The sequence below is a fragment of the Lissotriton vulgaris genome, chromosome 3_1 (genome assembly GCF_964263255.1).
Source record: "Lissotriton vulgaris chromosome 3_1, aLisVul1.2, whole genome shotgun sequence".
In the NCBI taxonomy this organism is placed as follows: Eukaryota; Metazoa; Chordata; class Amphibia; order Caudata; family Salamandridae; genus Lissotriton; species Lissotriton vulgaris.
This window is the reverse complement of record NC_141689.1, coordinates 2,084,752,641-2,084,774,646: the sequence shown is the minus strand read 5'-3', so window position 1 is coordinate 2,084,774,646 and position 22,006 is coordinate 2,084,752,641. Positions and strand designations below refer to the sequence as shown.

At 43.6% G+C, this 22,006-nt stretch overlaps 1 protein-coding gene across 9 annotated transcripts in view; it reads left to right on the top strand.

The window, feature by feature from the left end:
• EXOC1 (exocyst complex component 1) overlaps nt 1–22,006 on the top strand; it is a 332,741-nt gene that overhangs the window by 78,943 nt on the left and 231,792 nt on the right. For all 9 annotated transcript variants that reach the window (XM_086962628.1, XM_086962632.1, XM_086962630.1 and 6 more), the window contains one exon: nt 14,411–14,570. In XM_086962628.1, the coding sequence (XP_086818754.1) occupies nt 14,411–14,570 (160 nt within the window). The remainder of the gene's footprint in view (nt 1–14,410; nt 14,571–22,006) is intronic.

Genomic DNA, 22,006 nt, shown 5'->3' with positions numbered 1-22,006 from the left:
AATGTTAGCAGCCCTACATGCCAAGAACAGATGCATACTGGTAAGTAGCATATTCAATACACCTCCCCTTTTTTATATATATTTTTTTAGTAACCCTCTAACAGCTATTCTGCGACCTTGCGTCTTACATCAAAGTGTTTTTCCAGCTAACACAATTTCTTCAGCCTTATAAAATAAAACCTCAATCTAAAAGAAAATGACCCTAATCATTTTCACTGGTTTCTTCCAAATCTTCCTGACTACTACTACTGATTTCCACTACTGGTGGTATAATTATATAAGTCCATTCAGGGGACTTATACTTTTGGTTTGGCTTTAATGGTCTTTTTCCCCTACTGCTAATCACCTCCTATTTTCTTTCCTGCTTGAATTTTCTTATCAGAGTCACCTTTTTGACTTGATATCTCATTAACCTGCTCTTTTGACTTGTTCACTAATTTGAATTTTAAATTTTAAATTCTCTCTTGGCCAATTATCTCCTTTTCTTATGAATTTCTTCTTTGGCTCAGTTTCGTTACATTCAGTTTTCCAAGTTCTTTTTCTGAATTTTCTTATTTGAGAATCTTCGACACTCTCATCTGAATCAGTCTCAGAGACTTCAAATTTATATTTAGGATCTTCTTTACTCAGCAGTTTCACTCCGTTAGGAACATCATCCTTGTAGCTGGTACTCGGTAATTCGTCTTCTTCTTCCTCTGGAATTACTTCTAACTTCCCAGTTTCAGAATTCTTGTTCCTGCCTTCAGAGCTTTTATTCTGCTTTTCAATACTCTCCTGATCTTGATTCTCTTCCGAATCAGATTCCTTTTCTGCTTCTTTTTCTAGCATATCTTCATCATTTTCTGAATCTAGAATCACAATTTCTAGATCTTTTTCATTCAATGCCTGATCCACATCTGAATCTTCCAGATGTCAACTCTCTTGTTGATCTTCAGAATCTGGATTCTCTTCAGGTTCTCCTTCAGAGTCTGAATCGGTTGTCGTGTCACTATCCTCATCAGAATTATCAGGTGGTGGTACACGAATGGTGTGACTTGCATGCATCCACCTTTTCAAACCTTTGCATTTAACTGCATTAGTTGTGACTAATATCACCTGTCTTGCTTTTTGCCACCTGGGTACTAAACAGTTTCTTCTCCGGGGTACTTTTGTTCTCACCCAGTCTCCTGGCAACAGATCATGAGCTTGCTCCTTTTCTTTTGAAATCACATCAGTTCCCACCTGATGGAATACAGAAGTCACCACATCAGACAAGTTTTTGCAATATTCCATAATTGCACTTTCATTAATGTTAAGAATTTTTCCAACTGGTACAAATGCTTGTCTCATTACTCTTCCCATAAGAATGTCATGTGGACTTAAACCTGTCTTTTTATTTGGTGTACTTCTCAAAGACATTAGAACAAGTGGAAGTGCATCTGTCCACTTCACTCCTGTAGCCAGGCACATCTTGACTATTCTATTTTTTATTGTGCCATTAATTTGTTCCACAACACCTGATGCTTCTGGTCTGTATGCACAGTGTAGCTTCTGCTTAAAGTTCAGGGCTTCAGAAATCATTTGTAGCAATCTGTTTTCAAAATGTGTGCCACGATCACTTTCAATTGTAACTGGAAATCCATACCTAGGTATGATCTCTCTCAAAAGCAATTTTGCCACAGTAACGGAATCATAGTGACGTGTGGGGAACGCTTCCACCCATCTTGAAAACAGACAGACATTCACTAGGATGTATCTCAGCCTATTGGGAGGTGGCATGTCAATGAAATCCATTTGCAACCTGGTAAAAGGACCACCCTCCCGTCCTATGGTTCCCATGCTCACAACTGTTTTTCTGTTTGGGTTGATTTGTTGGCAGATCAAACATCTCTGGCAAAGTGACTCTGCAATAATCCTAAATTTGAAATTAAACCATGTCTGTCTAAACAATCTGATCATAGTCTCTTCCTAAATGTCCTGGACCATGGTGCATCCGTGCCTTGTCAGCAATCATGCAATTTGGCATTACAGGTCTGTCGTCTTTGTAAACCCAAACCTCATCTTCCTCCCGCTGTCTGCAACCTGCTTTTAATCAATCAATCAATCAATCAATCAGTGATACTTATAAAGCGCGCTACATACCCGTAGGGTCTCACGGCGCTGGGGGGGGGGGGGAGGGGAGCCGCTACTGCTCGAACAGCCAGGTCTTCAGCTTCTTCCTGAAGGAGAGGTGGTCTTGGGTCAGGCGCAGGTCGGTCGGGAGGGAGTTCCAGGTCTTGGCGGCCAGGTAGGAGAAGGACCTTCCTCCTGTAGTCGCTCTTCGGATGCGGGGGACGGCGGCGAGGGCGTGGTTGGCTGATCGGAGGTGGCGTTTGGGAGCGTAGAAGTTGACTCGGCTGTTGAGGTAGCTCGGGCCTTGGTCGTGTAGGGCTTTGTGTGCGTGGGTGAGGAGGCGGAAGGTGATTCTTTTGTTGACGGGGAGCCAGTGAAGGTCTCTCAGATGTCCGGAGATGTGGCTGGTTCGTGGGATGTCGAGGATGAGTCTGGCTGAGGCGTTCTGGATCCGCTGGAGTCTCTTCTGGAGCTTGGCGGTGGTACCGGCGTAGAGGGCGTTGCCGTAGTCCAGTCGGCTGGTGACGAGGGCCTGGGTGACGGTCTTCCTGGTCTCGGTGGGGATCCACCAGAAGATCTTCCGTAGCATGCGTAGGATGTTGAAGCATGCCGAGGAGACGTTGTTGACTTGCCTGGTCATGGAGAGGGAGGAGTCCAGGATGAAGCCCAGGTTGCGTGCATGGTCTGTCGGTTTGGGTGCGGTGCCCAGGGCGGGAGGCCACCAGGAGTCGTCCCAGGCGGAGGGAGAGGAGCCCAGAATGAGGACCTCCGTCTTGTCCGAGTTCAGTTTCAGGCGGCTGGTCGTCATCCACTCGGCTACCTCTTTCATCCCTTCGTGTAGGTTGGCTCTGGCGGCGGCGGGGTCGTTGGTCAGGGAGAGGATCAGCTGGGTGTCGTCGGCGTAGGAGATTATGCTGAGGTTGTGTTTGCGTACGATGGCCGCAAGGGGGCTCATGTAGACGTTGAAGAGGGTGGGGCTCAGAGATGATCCTTGGGGGACGCCGCAGATGACTTCGGTGGCCTCTGACTTGTACGGTGGTAGGCGGACTCTCTGTGTTCTTCCGTCGAGGAAGGAGATGATCCATTCCAGCGCCTTGTCCTGGATTCCGACGTTGCTGAGGCGCCGTACTAGGGTGCGGTGGCAGACCGTGTCGAATGCCGCGGAGAGGTCTAGGAGGATGAGGGCCGCTGTTTCTCCGTTGTCCATCAGGGCTCGGATGTCATCGGTGGCGGCGATGAGGGCGGTCTCGGTGCTGTGGTTGGCTCGGAAGCTGGACTGTGAGGGATCGAGGGATCCGTTCGTCTCGAGGAAAGCGGCCATCTGCTTGTTGACGGTCTTCTCGATGACTTTGGCTGGAAACGGGAGGAGCGAGATGGGGCGGTAATTCTTGAGGTCGGTGGGGTCCGCTGTTGGTTTCTTGAGTAGAGCGCTGAGTTCGGCGTGTTTCCAGCTCTCAGGGAAGGTGGCGGTGTCGAAGGATGTGTTGATGATGTCTCGCAGGTGGGGTGCGATGACAGCGTCGGCCTTGTTGAAGACGTGGTGAGGGCAGGGGTCGGTCGGTGATCCGGAGTGGATGGAGTTCATCGTGCGGATGGTGTCTTCGGTGCTGATCAGGGTCCAGGCGTGGAGGGTGGTGGTGGGGGGTGGTTGTTCGGTCATGGTGTGCGTTGGTTGGTTGTTGAAGCTGTTGTGTATGTCCGCGATCTTGTTGTGGAAGTATGAAGCGAGGGAGTTGCAGAGGTCTTGCGATGGGGTGATGTCGTTGTTTCCTGCGCTGGGGTTGGAAAGCTCTTTCACAATGTTGAAGAGTTCCTTGCAGTTGTGTGCGTTGTTGTCCAACCGGTCCTTGAATGCTGTTTTCTTGGCGGCGCGGATCAGCTGGTGGTGTTTCCGGGTGGCAAGTTTGAAGGAGGTCCTGTTGTCCGGTGTTGGTTCCCTTCTCCAGACTTTCTCGAGGGCTCGGCAGTTCTTCTTGGAGCTCTTGAGTTCGTCGGTGAACCATGGGGCTTTCTTGCTGCCGGGTCTGCTGGGCGGGGTCCTCAGTGGGGCGAGTTCGTCCGCGCAGTTGCTGATCCACTTCGTGAGGTTGTCGGCGGCCTGGCTGGGGTTCGCTGAGCTGGCAGGAGGGTGCTGGCTCAGGGAGGTGGCGAGCTGGTCTGCTGTGATCTTGTTCCAGCTTCTGCGGGCGGCCTGTTGCTGGTGGTGGTGGGTCGTTGTTTTCTTGAAGGTGAAGTGGACGCAGCTGTGGTCCATCCATTGAAGCTCTGTGGCGTGGCTGAAGTCGATGTCCTTGCTGGATGAGAAGACAGCGTCGAGTGTGGGTCCGGCGAGGTGGGTGGGGGTGGACACCAGTTGCTTGAGTCCCAGGTTGGCGAGGTTGTCGAGCAGGGTGCTGGTGTTGCGGTCGTTGTTGTTCTCCAGATGGAAGTTGAGGTCTCCCAGGAGGATGTAGTCAGCGGAGGGGAGGGCATGTGGGCTGACGAGGTCGGCGATGTCCTCGCTGAATTGTGTGCGTGGTCCAGGGGGTCGGTAGATCAGGGTGCCTCTGAGGGTGGTGTTCGGGTTGGTGTGGATCTGGAAATGCAGGTGTTCGGCGGTGGTCAGGGAGTTGTCGGTGCTGGTCGTGAGACGGATGGTGCTCCTGTGGATGATGGCGATGCCTCCTCCCATCTGGTTGGCGTTTCGGTCCCTCCGGACGATCTTGTAGCCCTCTGGGATGGCGATGGCGATGTCGGGAGCTGAAGAGGCGTTCATCCAGGTCTCCGTGAGGAGGGCAACGTCTGGAGCTGTGGTGTCGAGGAGGTTCCAGAGTTCGATGGCATGTCTGTGGACGGAGCGGGTGTTGAGCAGGATGCACTTGAGGTGGGTGCTGCTGGTGTTCGGCTTGGTGGGTGCTGGTGCGAGGCAGGTCCGGATGCAGGTGAACTTGCAGGCGTGGCAGCTGAAGGGTCCGTGGGTACGTCGTGGAGTGGCTTGATGGCATTCTGGGAGTCGGCCGGTGTTGAGAGCGGTGAGGGCGGCGGCGGAGTACGTCAGGCGGGTCGGTCGGGGTCTTCGTGGGCCAGGGGTCCTGGCACTGGGCGCGGTCCAGGCGCGGACGGGCGTAGACGGGCTTACCTTTGGCGCGCCTTCGGCGCACAATCGGCACGGTCGCCATTTAAGGCGAAGTGCGCGGGTGGGCGGAGCAGCTGGGAGGCGGGAGCGGGGAGGGTACAGAATACAAAAAGGGGCGGGGAAAAGCGGCGGTGGCGGGAAGGGAGGGCGGCGAGGTAGGCGGACAACAAGGAAGGAAACCACAACACGGGGGAAATAAAAATTAAACAGAACGGGCACAAATTCTCGACAAAACAAGGAAAAAAATCAAAGTTATACAAAACAGGCACACATTTTAGACAAAACAAGGGCAAAAACAACCGCAGCGGCACCTGCCGGCAACCGGCAAAACGAGGCAGCAGCGAGGCAGAGGGCAGGCAAGGGGCACACGCAGCAGCTGGTGGCCGTGCGGCGCGGGGGTGTCCCACAAGTGGGTCACACTCACCTGCGTCGCACGGTCGCCATTTAAGGCCAAGTGCGCGGGTGGGCGGAGCAGCTGGGAGGCGGGAGCGGGGAGGGTACAGAATACAAAAAGGGGCGGGGAAAAGCGGCGGTGGCGGGAAGGGAGGGCGGAGGGCGGCGAGGTAGGCGGACAACAAGGAAGGAAACCACAACACGGGGGAAATAAAAATTAAACAGAACGGGCACAAATTCTCGACAAAACAAGGAAAAAATCAAAGTTATACAAAACAGGCACAAATTTTAGACAAAACAAGGGCAAAAACAACCGGCAACCGGCAAAACGAGGCAGCAGCGAGGCAGAGGGCAGGCAAGGGGCACACGCAGCAGCTGGTGGCCGTGCGGCGCGTGCGGCGCGGGGGTGTCCCACAAGTGGGCTTTTAGCCATGTGTCTTTTTCCTCATCATCTGCCTCATCTTGTAGATCTTTTACTCCTTGCCATGTCTCAACTACAGATATTATCATGAGTGAGTTCAAAACATGATCATTGTCTTTTTCTCGATAAATTGAAAAATTGTTTTTCGCACAGTATCGTGCAATCTCATCAGCAAAGGAATTACCTTTAGTAATATAATCCTCGCCCGTTTTATGTGCTGCGCATTTTACAACAGCAATTTTCTCTGGTAACTGAATGCCATCAATCAATCTTTTAATCAATTTTGCATTCCTGATTGGTGTTCCCGCAGAAGTTAAATAAACCTCTTTGAGACAAAAGCTGGCCATAGTCATGGACTACGCCATATCCATACTGACTATCAGTCACTAAGGTAATCTTTTTTCCTTTTGCTCTTTCACATGCACAAATTAAAGCAATTAATTCTGCTACTTGAGCTGAACGAATTCCTTCAAGAGGAACCTTCAACTACTCCTGCAACTGTACAAACGGAGTAAGCTGCTCTCAGAATGCCCTAATCTGTTCTTAGACAGGAGCCATCAACAAAGTAAACAAAGTCTGATTCTGGCAAGGGTACATCTTTTATGTCTTTCCTAGGTTTTGTGCTGTAATCTACAACATCCAAGCACTCATGGTCCACATCAGTCTCATTTTTGATTTCAGTAATATCACCATCAGGCAACAATGTGGAAGGATTTAAATTCACACATCTTGCAATTGAGACATTATCTGATCCCAGAATAACTTTTTCATATTTGGTCAACCTGTTACTTGTTAGGTGCTGTGTCTTGCTTCTGGTAAGAAGAATTTCAACTGAATGAGGTACATACACTTTTACAGGAAACCCCATTATGATTCCTTCACTCTGCTCAAGGCTTACACTTGTTGCAGCCACTGCTTTTAAGCAACCTGGCAATGCTTTTGCAACAGGATCAAGAACAGCTGAGAAGTAAGCTATTGGCTTTCTCAGTTTTCCATGTCTCTGAATCAGAACTGATAATGCACAACCTTCCCTTTTCACTGCAGTACAGCTCAAATTCTTTCTCATAGTCTGGCATGCCCAACGCTGGAGCTTCACACAAACTCTTTTTTAACTGTTCAAAAGCCTCTAACTCAGTTTTTGTTAGTGTGATCGGATCTTTTATATCTGCTTTTGTCAGTCTCTGCAGTAGTTTTGCGATTACTGAAAATCCACTAATCCATTGACGACAATAACCTACCATTCCTAAAAAACATTCTGACTTGTCTCTGTGTCGTTGGAGGTTGTATTGCTCGAATCATTTTTATTCTCTCAACTGTCACTTGTCTTATTCCCTTTGCAATTCTGTGACCAAGATATTTAAATTCTTGTTTGCAAAATTGTAATTTTGCAGGTGACACTTTATGTCCCTCATCTGCCAAACTATTCAAAAGGGTAATGGTGTCTGTTACACAATTTTCTCATGTTCATGCAGCCACCAGAAGGTCATCAATGTACTCGACCAATGTTGATTTTCCAGGTAAATCTAGATCTTCCAAAAATTTCTTTAACAACTGATTAAAGAGAAATGGACTCTCAGTATACCCTTGAGGGATACAACACCATGCTAAGATGCGGTCCTGGAATCTGAACGCAAACATTTGTTGGCTCTCTGGATGCAGTGGAACTGTAAAGAAAGCATTACATAGGTCATTGACCGTGTACCATTCTGCATCATGCGGAATCTGCTATAGAATTACCGCTGGGTTTGGAACAACTGGGCAACAAGGAACAACTATCTGATTAATCTTTCTCAGGTCCTGAACTATTCTGTAAGTTCCGTTTGGCTTTTTGATTCCCATAATCGGTGAATTACATGGACTACTCTCAATTTCTTTTAAAACACCTTGTTTAATGAATTTCTCAATCACAGGAATTACACCCTCAATAGTTTCAGCTTTCATTTTATACTGAGGAATATTTGGGAAATCTACTCCTTATTTTTCAGTTATTTGCACTGGGTCTACATGTTTCATCAAACCCATTTCAACTCCAGTTAAATCCCAGATTTTTGGATTAACTGTCTCTTTCAGTTCTTCAGGTAAATTATTTTTATCAAAAGCAGGAAATAATTTATTTTCTTCTTCAACCATTAACATTGTTAGCTTGTACAGACCATCTTCTTCCAGAGTTTTGAGCTCAATACCATCCGGTGAGCAATATATTTTACAATTCATCTTGCACAAAATGTCCCTCTCTAACAGGTTTACTGGACTGCTGTTACAGACTACAAATTTGTGTTTATCTTTGAAATTACCAATCTCAACTGGTTCTGTTAAATAATGTGTTGATTTGCTACACCAACTACTTGGATGGACCCACCAGAGAGAGTGGCTCCAAGCACACACTCTTCTTCCCCTCTCAGGCACCGTCATGAGTAATCCTCTGAATCACTCCCTTCATTTTCTTTCAACCAAAATTGTTGAGAAACATTTGACACATTCACTCTTGGCGGTCTGTTTACCTGTTTACTTCAGCAGAATCCTGCTTCGGGACTGAATCTTTCCACATTCACACAGTTTGGAAGAGGCGGTTGTGGAATTTGGCTCTGCTGATTCACTAATTGTCGCTGTAGCTGTTGCTGCTGACTTATTTCATTTAACTGTCGCTGTAGCTGTTGCTGCTGATTTATCTCATTCTGCATCTGTGGATTTAATGATGCATTTTTTAAATTTCTGGGCGGATTCTTACATTCACGCTTCCAGTGTCCAATTTCACAGCAATTAAAACATGGGAACTTCTGCTTTAGCTCTTCAATATTTACATTAAATTTTGGTTTGTTAAAATTCCCTTTAAATTTGCCTTGATTCTGGTGAACATTTTTATTTTCTAAGGTCGCTATTTGCTGTTCAGCTACCTTCACCGGTGCCCACATTGCTTTTTCCTTAAGCATCTTCTGTTTGGCATCTATCTCATCACTGCAGTATTTTGCTTTTCTCAGAATGTCATCAACTGATATTGATTGCCATACGACAATTCCATTTCTAATCATTTCGCCAATTTCAGGTCTCAAACCATAAACAAACCTGTATATGAAGTCGCTCATGTCTTTCTCACTTAATTTTTCATAGCCACTGTATTGTTTAAATACCAGCAGTAATCTTTCGTGAAATGAATGTACTGACTCTTTCGGTTCCTGGTTCGTTCTGTCAATTTTAACCCAATCTACTTCTTTTGGAGGAATTTTATTTTTCAACCACACAATTACTTTGTCATATAAATCCATGACATCTGCTGAAGAGGCACCTGTTATTTTATTTCGAGCTGGTTCTTCTTTGGGCCAACTTACAGAAATGTTACATTCTGTCCAAAGATCTGATGGGACAACAATGTCAAAGAATCCATCAAGATCAATCCACAGAACTTTTGAAACTTTAATGAATCTGTCTACTTGACGATACCATTCTACTGGCTTTTCTCTTAGCTGAGGAAAATCATTTGTAAAGAGTAAAATGTCCTGCCTTGTTCGTGGGACATGAACGTAACCTCCGCCAGCTATTTCTCTCATAGGAAACTCATTTGCAACTCCCCCTTTTTCTCTCTTTTCTTCTCTTTTCTTTGTCCATTTCACTCTCCATTTACTTAGTTCACCTAATCTTTTTAGGAACACAATCAATTCTTTTACATGTGTTATCCTACCTGTGGTGTTCAAATTTTCAATGTCTTTTTCAGAAAAATTCACTCTGTAATGCTTTTGCAATTGTTTCTGTCTAGTCAAATCTATTTCTAATTCAGCAGCCACTTCTTCTAATTGATCATACTAGTGTTTCGTTTTCCATTGTATGCTTTTGCATATAAACAGTAATTCATCATCCTGATACTGGTTTAAACTGTCAGTTCCAATTGTGCCAATAATTAATTCTTCTAAATCTGCTTTCAATTTTGCAACATCAAGTTGTTTAAATTCAGGGACTTGTGGGGGTTGTGGAGTCTGTGTTAAATCTGTTTTATTCATGCTCTTCTCTGGAGATCCTCAATCAGAACCTGCAACAGATGGTGTCTAAATATGTGACAAACTCTGATTAAAAGTTAAATCTGGCATTGTTTTTTCTCGATGTATTTTTGATAGGTCAGAATAAAATTTTTCAGCTACTTTCTGAATTTCCGCATTTAATGGAACAGTCAGAGCTGAGTGTCTATTTTCTCTTTGGTCAAAAACTGGTACAACAGGACCAAATGTTACTGTTACTGTTACTGCTTCCATCCCTTTAGTTAATTGCTGTATTAATTCCTCTTTTGCTTTTAAATATTCTGAAACTTCTGGTATACTCCCAAGTCTCTCTATTCCTTTTACATTCCTCGGGAATTCATTTCTCTGTTCAGGAATCTCAGGATAATTTCTGTTTACTCTTGGAGTATTAGAATTACTTCTTGTCCCTACTCTTTCAGGTAATCTTAAAAATCTAGGTGAATTTTCATCAATTTCTCTGGGAGGTGCACTTGGAGAGGTTCCTGAAGAAACTCTCGGGGTAGACTGTGAACAATCGGGTTGATAGGGTGGCGGATTACGATTTGTAATATAAATTTCTTCTAAAACCGCATCATCTAATTCTTCATCAAGATTATTTTTACTTTTTCGGGTATTCTTTTGACCTGGTGTTTCAATAATCATTTCTCTTACTGGGTATAAACCATCATACATGTCTGCTTTTCTCCATGAGTTTCCCTATTTATGTTTCATTTGGGTGCTCTTGTTAAACCTTTTGTTTCTCGCTCGAGTTCCATCATTTCAACCTCCCATTCAACTAAAGCCTCAAATTGAGTAGGTCTAGGCTTTGGCACAAGAGCCGTCATTTTTTCTCTCAAGTTTTTCTAAATGTTAATATTAAATGACCCATCTTCCGGCCATGCTAGTACACCATTATCTTTGGTATATTGCATCCAATTTTCAAACCAAAGGACAGTATGATAACCATATTCACCTTCCATATATGCTGCAGGTGTTTTGTACTTATGAAGTAATTTTCCACCACGCGTTTCAATTTTCTTATCAGGACTGAAAAAATGTTTCAATTTCTGAAACCATGAAGGCTTCTTTTCCTCCTTTCCGTACCAATAACTCATGTTTTAAAACTATTCTGCTTAATTTGAAAAAATCGTAAGTATTTCTTGTTGTTCCGCTACTCTAGCCAATCCGTGCGCGAAATTCACCAACAAGCCAATCAGGTTAAGCCACGTCACTACCTTGCTCAACCAATGAAAATTCTGTTTTTGGAAAGAACCAATCAGCTTTCATCTCGTTTTGGTCACATGAACCAACCAGTGTGCTTGCTGTGACGTATGTTAACCAATCACAGCGCGAACCCTGTGACACACACTGCCGCTGCAGCTCCGCTGTCTCCACTCCGTAAACTCGCCCCCCCTTTACAAAATATTTTCACAGCGCCATTTTAAAACAATTCTTTTCAATGAAATTCAATTAGTAACTACAGAAAAACAAACCGTTTGTCTGTTTCGCTAGATAAAGTGACAGTTTTTCTCAATCAATTGAGTATTCATTCTCGTGAAATAGACGACGCTATTCTCACAAAATCATTTATACACTTTCAAACGGAAAACCCTAACCATGCATACGTGAAATCTTTGGTAGGACTTTAACCTGCCAATAGAAAATCCTCATTCGCCAGTAAGAATAGACAACGCTACCTTACCCTTCTCCCAAGTTTGGAAAAATCCTATTACTCTTTTCACAGCGAGTTTTAAAACAGGCTCTTAGTCCCAATACTCAAAGCTACTATTTCATAGGCAATCCTCACTATACATTTTACCTATCACACCTAAAATCCCTAAACTTGTGCTGTACGTCCACAACACTAGCGATATGTCAATACCACTATTTTGAAACAGAACAAATGCACTGTGTAACTTGACTTGTCACACTACTTTTGCCGGCACACTCGGAATTTTCTCACTGCTGGAAAAGACCTTTCGAATACATGTAACAACTGAACAAACTTAACATGTTTTAGACAAGTATCCTATGTAATTACCATGTAACATGTCAGTTACCATAGTAACCGAACTCTGCTACCAGAAAATTCATCCAGCGCCCCTATGGAAAATCTGTCTCAACAACACAACCCTACACCATGATACTCACCATTATTCATAAACACTTCACTAAGGCCCATAAGTAACGGAGACAGATATTGAGCAACTGAAACATGTGACCTAATTAATCGGAACTATTCACAAACTATATACATTTTATATATAACTGCAGCTAGTCAACATCATAATCATGAAAATAATAATGGAAACATTTAATTAAGCCACTTAGGTAATGGATCAACTAATGGTAACTAGACTAAGAATAAACAAGACCAGCTTGTCATTTCAAAATCTATTTTATTAATTTTATTTTTCAATCAAAGAGCATTTTTAGAATATTAAAATCTTTTTATTAGCGTATTAGAAAGCATCATTTAATCAATTAAAGTCACATTAAACTGTCACTTCAAAACAGATCAGTTTACAGAGAATTAATGTAGAAAAGATCCCATTCCCTAAAATCTATTTCCCTGACTAAACTTAATTAAACCTAAAGAAAAGTCATTAGTTCTATTATCCTTACGTGAGTCAAACATCCGACAGCATTTCATGCCCTTCAGGATTCAGGAACGAGCAGCGAGCCCTCCTCCCAAGGGGTCAGGTTTTATACTTCTTCTCTAGCTAGAACTTACTAATCTACACTAAAAGAATACTATTTCACCGTCATTCAGCAATACCATTGGTTGACAACTGTCAGTTCATGTGAGATCATCCCCTTTCAATCCAAATTTGTGCCTTTCTAAAACGTCTTTGTCCTTTATCCACAGGTGACATTAGCTTCCGAGGATTTTGCAACATCTTATTAAATAACAGTTCGCTGCTTCCTCAGCTTGGCTGTTCTGCCGCTTCCTGTCCTTGAAGTTAAACAACACAGAGCACATCTTGCACAGTTCCATTTATTTGTTTACTAACGGACATCATTGTGGCAAACGTTTCCACGTCCTTAGCTGTTCTCAGCTCATCACGACAGGATTCCAAACACCCTTTTAAAAGCTCAGCTCAGTCCTCTTTCACGAGAACTAGTATGCAAAGAAACACAAAACATTAATTAATTGAAGTAATGAAGAATATTCTGTTACCCACCCCCTTGCTAAATATTAACCCATTAGTTTATGTTACCTAGCTTTAAGCACATGAAAGCAGCGTTTATAAAAACCTTCTTCACATAGGCCTTTGCCACATATAAGACATGACATAGACAAAGGCACATTTAAATAAGCATATGCCATTAATTAAACAGTCGCAATTAATTTTGACAAAACAAATAGACAAAGTTAGTTCATTATTTTTCAACGTACTTGCAAATGCAACAAAGAGCACACCTAATGTTAGACCCTCATGTTGTGAATGCATTTTACTCTAGATCGATTAGTACATAATCGTGCATAAACTCATTAATATGATTAATAATTATGGAAGTTTAACTATGCGAGTCAAAAACAAAATTCATTTCTGAAACTCGCTTCATCAATATAAACTAGGGGTGGGCAGAACTCCGGAGAGTTACGTAAAAACTCTGCGAGATTCCGCGGAGGTCTGCCAATGGGTGGAAAATATGCTGCTCACGCTGCAATTTAGCGCCGGTAGCGCGAGTAGTGCTGAAAATGAGCCAGAGTGCACCAGGCATTGGGCAAGAGCGTACGGCCATTGGAGTTGATTTTCCTGCCGATCGAATGCAACCTATACCTAAGGGGCAGCAAATCGACTCAAACGGCAGCCTTCTGACCGCAACCTCCCACTTTAGAAAATCATGATAGGGAGTGCCAAATCTCGCTTGCGCTCGCATTTTCAGAAGCCTTACGGGAGAAATAGTCTGTGGCGATTGGCAGAATTTGGCCAGAACTCTGCGTTAAAGAGTCACACATAGTGACCAAAATCCCTCCAATTCTGCGGGCGGAACAAAAAGTTCTGCACACTCTAATATAAACCTGCATTTTTAACAACTTTTTTTGTTTCTCTCCTGCTGTTCCTTTGTTAGCCTGCTCTTAGACCCGATATTTTGTTTGTGACATCATACTGTTCTTGTGTCATGACCCAAATGTTGTGACTAGATTTAATGGGAGCTTTGATACTAGTGAACAACCAAAGCGAGCACTGTCTAGCCAATAAATTTAAATACTTATAACAGAAACAGTTGATTTTGACTGATTCAGTAACTTTGATTTTTTTTTTCATAAAAGGTGTTTCTATTTGTAATAATCACTTTCCCATTGGAATTAGAAAGTGGTAAACACCATGTCTGACTTAATGATGTACATTTGAGAAAATAAGTGTTCTTTGTGCTTTTTTATTTCTTGTGTAGGAAAATCCGGAATTTGATTTACATTTTGACAAAGTTTACAAATGGGTTGCTAGCAGCACAGCAGAGAAGAATGCTTTTATTTCTTGCATCTGGAAACTGAACCAGCGGTACCTGCGCAAAAAGATTGAATTTGACAATGTTAGCTCACAGCTGTTGGAAGGTATGACGTGCATTGCATCATACACCTATTTTACGAATATAGTAAATAGAAACGGTTGCAGTCATTACCTCCTTTTGCCCAGCGGAACTGTAATATTTAATTCATGTTCATTTTAGTTCTGTTTTGTTACCAAATTTAAGATTCACGTTCGATTTAAGTTTCCATCATATCTCAGAATCATTCAAACCAAACTTTTTGATCGTCATAATTCAGCCCAGTGTCCGAGTTTATTTACTGCTAATTTTGGAAAGTCATGGCCACTGGTCACAATTTATTATGTTTCAACAGTAAGTGTATTGTTTATATGTATACATCAAATGAGTTTTCAGTATTTGAAAGTATATATATTTTAAAGCTAACAAATCATGCTGAACTATCATACTTCCAAAATAAAGCTCAATGAAACCGAACATTAAACTGAATTATGTCAGTCAAAACATTTTTAAAGGTCCTTGTGTTATTATATAAAAGCACTTCTCAATGATTTCTCATTGTTGACGAATAAAATAGATGTCGATAGTGATGAAAAGTTGAAAGAATACAATTCATGTGCAAAAGGTGGTACTGTGCTGGATCTATAACTATTTGTTGTCCCATAGATTTATGCCATTCTAACCCAAATGTACATGGCACACATATGCATGCTATTTACTAAAGAACGTTTTATGCTAACATTTATTGCTACAGTGAAAACACGAAATTCAGTATTACTTCCATGGTAGACCTGAACCATCTTGGACATTGCTGAGAAATACCTACTTTGCTTAATCCGTTTTGCATTCACTTTACATACTGAAGAATTGCCCCAAACTCTCACGGCCTATTTAATAAGACACTGAACTGGTTCTGGTTAATCTGTCCATAACCGTATACAAGTGAATGTAGCATGGCATCACCTATATAGGCGTAACCGCAGCATATAATACACCTTTTATTTATAAATGCCAGAGGAGAGTAGGGACAACATGACCTCTCCTCGCACTCAACAATGGTACCACCTAGCATCTTACACGCTACTCGTCTATAAATAGGAAATATGGACTACAGTTGAGGTCATATGTGATAACGGGTGATGGAGAATTAGTGAGTGACGGATTGATGTATAATGTAGTGGTGCTGTGTTGTACTGTTTGTGTTTTATGTGTGTGGTGTTGGGTGGTACTATTTTTCGTTGTGTTAAGTATTTGTGTGTGTCTGTCTGTTTGACTGCCTTTCCCTCCCTCTGGGCATAGTGCAGAACATTTGACTGATGTAGGACTATAAATGTTATTTGGATGGTTCTTGACTCTGCAGTAAAATAAAGATTTCTATGATAAAAATATATTTTCCTAAAATCGTTCAGGTGACGGTACTTTATGGTTGTGATCCAAAACGGATAAAATCCTAGTATTTTACCATTTATGGTGCACAACAGTGCCATGACTCCGCTCATTAGATTCACTTCTCATGACGTCACACTGTGGTATTGCACATCATTTCTCCAGTGCCGTGTTGTAGGGCACAGTTGTCACATTATTTTCCTAGTGTAACATAAGCTAGGATCGGGCGATATCTGAGTTCTACTGAGGCGAGAGCATTAAGAGATAAACAAATGAGAGATTAAGACTAATGTCCAAAAATAGGTGGGGAACTCCAAACATCAGCTGGGACACAACGTGCTAAAATGCAGAATGTCAGCACTTTTCCTCAAGAGACTCGCAACGACTATTGCTGAGAAATGCCGAGGGCAAGTATGCCAGGGTCATTTTCTTAGGTTGTTACCCCTGTACCTCTTTCATATGTAATATGCAAGACATTTCAAGTGCTATGGTAGTGATCCCCTTGGCTCAATTAGATTTAACAACCATTGTGCCCCTTTATGTTGGAGATGGTAGCACACGCATTTAGCAAGTTAGCAGACTTGCTCAGAGAACTGGGAGCATTGCTTCCAAATCCATTGCCAATGAATCTGGAGATTTAACACCAGAGATTTTAGAATTCACTTATTTTCAACTCCCTAAAGAATGTAGAGAAATTCTTCAGTAAGTTTGATATCCAACTATGAGTGATTCTTGCAACAAAGTTGAAATACTTGTCTAAGTGTTTTATTACACTATGAGCTGATCTACTTCAGGCATGAGTACACAATATTTAGAATAAAATCATTTCAGCATTATAAAAGTAAGGTGTGACCTAAAAATCAATACAACTTCACTAAGCTATCAATGCATTCTGCTTACAACATAGATCTGGAATTGCATTGTTGTTAGAGCCTATATGGAAGGTCTTAAGTGAGTCACCTCATCTGGGAAACGATCAAGTGCCAAATTTAGACATAAAAATTCTTCTTACATTACCCATGGGCTCATCATTTGAACTGATGCATTTTTGCACCCTGCATGAGTTTTTATAGTCTTCTTTGTGCAATGAATTTCGGGTTTTGTGAAGTGCGTGTATGCCGAGGCCTCTTAGTGCTGTCATTAATTTATACAAGTGGGGAATGGGGAGAAACTATTGTTTTCACGAAATGAGCCATGTTTTTAGCAATTTCCTAAATGCTTTTCTATTGGTTTGGTTTTCTGAGACTGATTGTGACAGTTATATGTCCTACAAGCCATGTCAATAGAAGTATCCTATTAACAAATTAATAGAAAATGGGTCCGTTGTGCTTTCTTGCAGCTGCATCATATCAAAGCCATTAATAAGTCTGGTATTGCTATGTGAATAGTTGTGCCCAGCCGATTAAACACAGCAGATTACATCAGTCACCTTACTCAGCTATGAGGAAGGGTGCAACAATAGCATTTCTAGGAAACCTTTTGTTCTGATGGCTACCTCTAACCGCAGATTCCTCACCTTTAGAATATCCGTGGGTGCCAGACTTGATCCGGATAATTTTAACAGCAGTGATCTCACGTGCCAGCATGTGGTGTTCTATGACTCTGCACTTTGAAGGGATAGAGCAGAGCAGCATATAAGTACCAACCGAGCACAGACATCCTTTACTTTCTTAGCACAATCCAAAACCTTTAGCCAGTGTGCTGGGAAATCATGACCCTTCTGGCTTCTAAAGGCTTCAAAAGGTGCTGAGACTGTAGGAAGTAGTTGTCAGTAACAGACCTGCACAAGGTGTGCCATTGGTGCTTGGGCACCCCTCAAGGTGATTAAGGCAAAGCATCACCAAACACAAAAAGAAGTTGCTGTCAAGGTGCAGGTCTCACTCCAGCTCAAAATCTTGGCCCATTCTGAGTCCCAGTCATGAGGCCATTTCCAAAAACAATCCACTTCCTGCGCAACTTTTTGGGGTAAGTTGAAATCCAAGTGCAAGCACAAAAAGAGAATATGGGACTCAACCTCATCTCTTCACTCTGACTTGAAAGAGCAGGCGTGAGGCAGTTAGAATTAACATTGCTCTCCTTCGATATCTCCGGGTTCGGAACTGGTTCCTCAGCTGGTCCTGATGTGCTGCCATCACCCAGCAGTAGGCAGCAGCCTTCAGAAGGCCATGCTGCATATTATAAGTGCAATTGTGGCTCTTTCTGGCATGCCTTTGGACTCCAGGGAGCTACAGGGACCACCTGGATGGTTTACTGTTGTCTGTCACCCCTTATGCAACCCCCCCGGGACCCGTAACCAGACTCATAAAAAGTCCTTTAGACACTTCCATCATCCATGCTTGTTCCCATCACTCTGGTGACAGTATCTACTCCATTGGCGCCAATGGATGAACCAGTGTGGATGACCATATTGGACCTCAAACCAATGTTGGCCTGATCTCGACCAGTGTCATGCTGCGTGATCACGAAAGTGCATCTGATCATTATGAAGCCTGATTCTAACCTGGTTAATCTGATGCTTTTGATAGGAGAATGTTTTTGTTGCTAGTCTGTCCCTTGGATCCATAAATGCGGTTTTCTTACTGGACAGGGACACACGTACTGTGAGGGTCATGGCCAGCAAGATCTTGACAGAGGTCCTGGAGGATCTCACAACTTCTCTGACTTCAACATGGCCAGGATGCAGTGAAGTACATAATCTCTGCAGGTCTGGATACTACAGATTCCCTTGGCAGGGTTGTTGGCACCAATGCCATGTTTGAGAGGCATGTGTGGATGAGGTCGTTCAGATCTTTGGCAATGTGCAAGCGTCTCTATTGGATATGCCCTTTGAAAAGATGGACTCTGCGTTAAAGAAATTTAAAGACATCAAAGTCAGTGCACATTCTTTGGAGTTATTGATGCCAGCGAAATAATAATTCTGCCATCAGTATAGGTAATTCAGAGTCTATTCTAGGAGACTGGCCTATAGGCAGCGTCAGCCTTCCCAGGTAGTCATAGAGTAGTCAGTCTAGTCATTTGAGGGCCACGGGAGCAGCATTAACAGATACCACATGGGGCAGTAGGGTGAACATTCCACCAGTTCCTCCTCCACTGCTGTAGCGGCTGCCGAGCCACCTTAGTGTCTAATTTCAGGCTGGTAGGAGGCAGGATTCAACATTTCCTCTGAGGCTGGAAATTTATAATGTCAGATAAATGGATCTTAATGATTGCCCTAACCTTCCTTTCTTCCCCACAACTCCTTCCTCCCACACAGAATGAATTTCGGTGAAGTACTTGCACAAGGTACATCTTTTGCTTTTCAGTGGTGCCATTGAACACGTACTGGACTTTGAGAAAGGCAAGGGTTAATATTCATGCTACTTTCTCATTCCAAAAAAGGATAGGGGCCTCACACCTATTCTGGCTCACCACCTGTGGATTTCCTTTCTTCAGTGAGACAAATTCAGAATGCTTCAACTTGCTCAGATTCTTTATGCCCTGGACCCAGAAAACTGAATTGTTTACGAAGACTTGCAGGACGCATGTTTCCATATAGCCATCCAGCTGTTGAACAGGTGTAACTTGCAGTTCAAGGGGGCCAAGAAACACTCGGTTTGCAGTGCTCCTCTTTTCCCTTACTTGGACACCTTTGGCGTTCGCTAAGGTGATGACAGGGTTGTGGGTCATCTTCCGAAGTTGAGAGTATATTTATTTCCATACCTCGACAACTGACGGGCTCATCAGTCAGCTGTAGACCGCCTCTGGAAGGTGGCCAAACTGTTGACATTGTTGGGCTGCACAATCAATGAGCCAAAATCCCATGTTAGTCCAACACAGAGACTTTCATTCGTTGGACGATCCAAGTTTGGGGCATTTAAATGATATTTTGGGGTTTGTTCTGGAGGTCAATGAAGGTGACTCTGAGGCTTCTTAATCTCTTATCTTCATGCATCTTCCTTGTCTACAACACCAGGTAGCACATGTGCGTCTTGTAATAGAACTCCCAATGGGTTCAGCCCCAGGGCTGCCTCTCCCACTCCATTCAGGTATCAGGAAATGCTACTCTGGATCTACAGTGGTGGCTTTCAGATGAGAATCTGAACTGCAGCAGGCCCGTCTCCCTACGTCATACAGTGCTCACACTTGTGACAAACGTTTTGCTGCTTGAATTGGTTGGCTGCTGCTGAGGGTTAAGTTGGGGAAGTGGAGATCATAGACTTTTTTCATCTCCAAAAGAGAACTTGCTCCACAGCAACCCGCTGGAGCTTCCGGCGATTTCCTTGGTACGCTAAGCTGTCCTTCAAAGGGAGGCTGGCGCAGGGTCTCACAGACAACACTATTGCCATGTGGTATTGCAAGAAGGGTCGAGTGTGATCATGGCCCCTCTGTCAGCATTTTCCACATCTCTGAAGGTGACTGGATTAACCAAACATCTTCCTGAACGCCAGGCATCTGGGTCCCTGAATGCTAAAGCGTATGACTGAGCAGGCGTCATCTGGCAGATCATGAGTAACCTCTTCCTCACGTGGTACTGCAAGGTGACCTTGAGCACTGTTGGGGGCCCTGGGTCGACTCAATCAGCACCATCAGGAACATGCAGTGTTGGCAATTTTGCAATCTGGACTTTCCTCCAAGGTAACCATTAGGAGACTTATTCTGGCTGTAATGGAGCAAGTGACTCTACACCTGCCAACTCTCCTATGTCGAGTTTTGAAGAAGAGCAGGAAAGACCAGGCCAAAGTTGTCTTGATTGCCCAGGACTGGGCCAGGAAAGTGTGGTACCTAGAGCTTCTGAGCATTTGCCCTCTGGTTAGACTTCCGCTTTGGAAGTATTGCCTGTCTCAATGGAGTTGGGTCCTGCAGCAAACCTCCACGACCTGCTCCTCCATGGGTGGAAATTAAATGCGTTTGAATTGCTGACGAAGCTTGTCAATGTTATTCTTGTGCCAGATGCCTTTTCACGAAGTCCATCTACCCTGAGCCACATTTGTTTCGTGGTGTAGTGCCTGAGACACTGACCCCTTGAAAGCCAGACTTTTCAGTTATTTTGTTTATTCTCCCCTTAACCCAGCAAGACCTTGTAGTGGGAACTGTGAAAGCATTTTTATCAGTCCTTTTGGTTTTTCAATTGTTACCGGACCAACCGTCCTTGTTTAAATCACTGGCTGTGATGCTTTTATTAAAGATTTAATGTATATGTTTCCTCCCAAACCGTTTGTGTTGCCCAGATCGGACCTTAACCTGGTCTTGATATGCCTTATGTGCACACCCTTTGAGCCTATGCTCGACTGTTGCTTAAGGCTCTTGGTGCTGAAAAACCTCTACCTCATTGCCATCCCGCTGTGTGAGTGAGCTGCTGGTGCTGTTGGTACAACCACCCTAAACTACCTTCTTCCAAGACAAGCAGACAAGTTAGTGTTGAGGACACAGGCTGCTTTCCTCCCTAAGACCATGACTCCATTCTATGTTGACCATTCAGTCACACTGTGTGCATTTTTCACTCCACTTAATCCCTTGAAAGAGGTGGAGAGGCTCCATCCCTTCGATCCAACGAGGTGTTAGTGTTTTTATCGATCCGTGAAAGATCTTCGGGTAGAGGATCGACTCTTCTTTAGCTTTTCAGATGAAGGACAGGGTGGTGGAAAAGAGAATCTTATTGAGGTGGATAGTCTTCTGCATTAAGTTCTGCTAAGCACTGGCCTAAAGCAGACCCCCCCTGAGTTCCTAAAAGCCCATTCCGGGCAAAGGCCCCCACAGCGTTAATGGCATGAGGACTGCCTGTTCTTTGTATCTGCCAAACTGGAATGTGGTCATTGGTATAGAGCTTTATGAATCACTACTACCTTGACAGCCAGGTCCTACAAGGTCACATCACTCATTCGGTGCTGCTGGAGAGTCTGATTCCATGCTCCGGGACCCGGTGTAAGTGCAAAGATAGTGATTGCATTCAGTGATTTAATCAAAGTTATCAATGGTGATGTTATATGTGTTGTCATCAATGATGTCATCTGTGACAGTCGTTTTGCATCGTATGAGGCCATGCGCTGTACGTTGGGAGAGGTTTGGTTGCATAACCCATCATAACTGGTGAATTTTGGTGTTTATAGTTTTTGTATTTTAGCAGTAATGTCCCTTCCA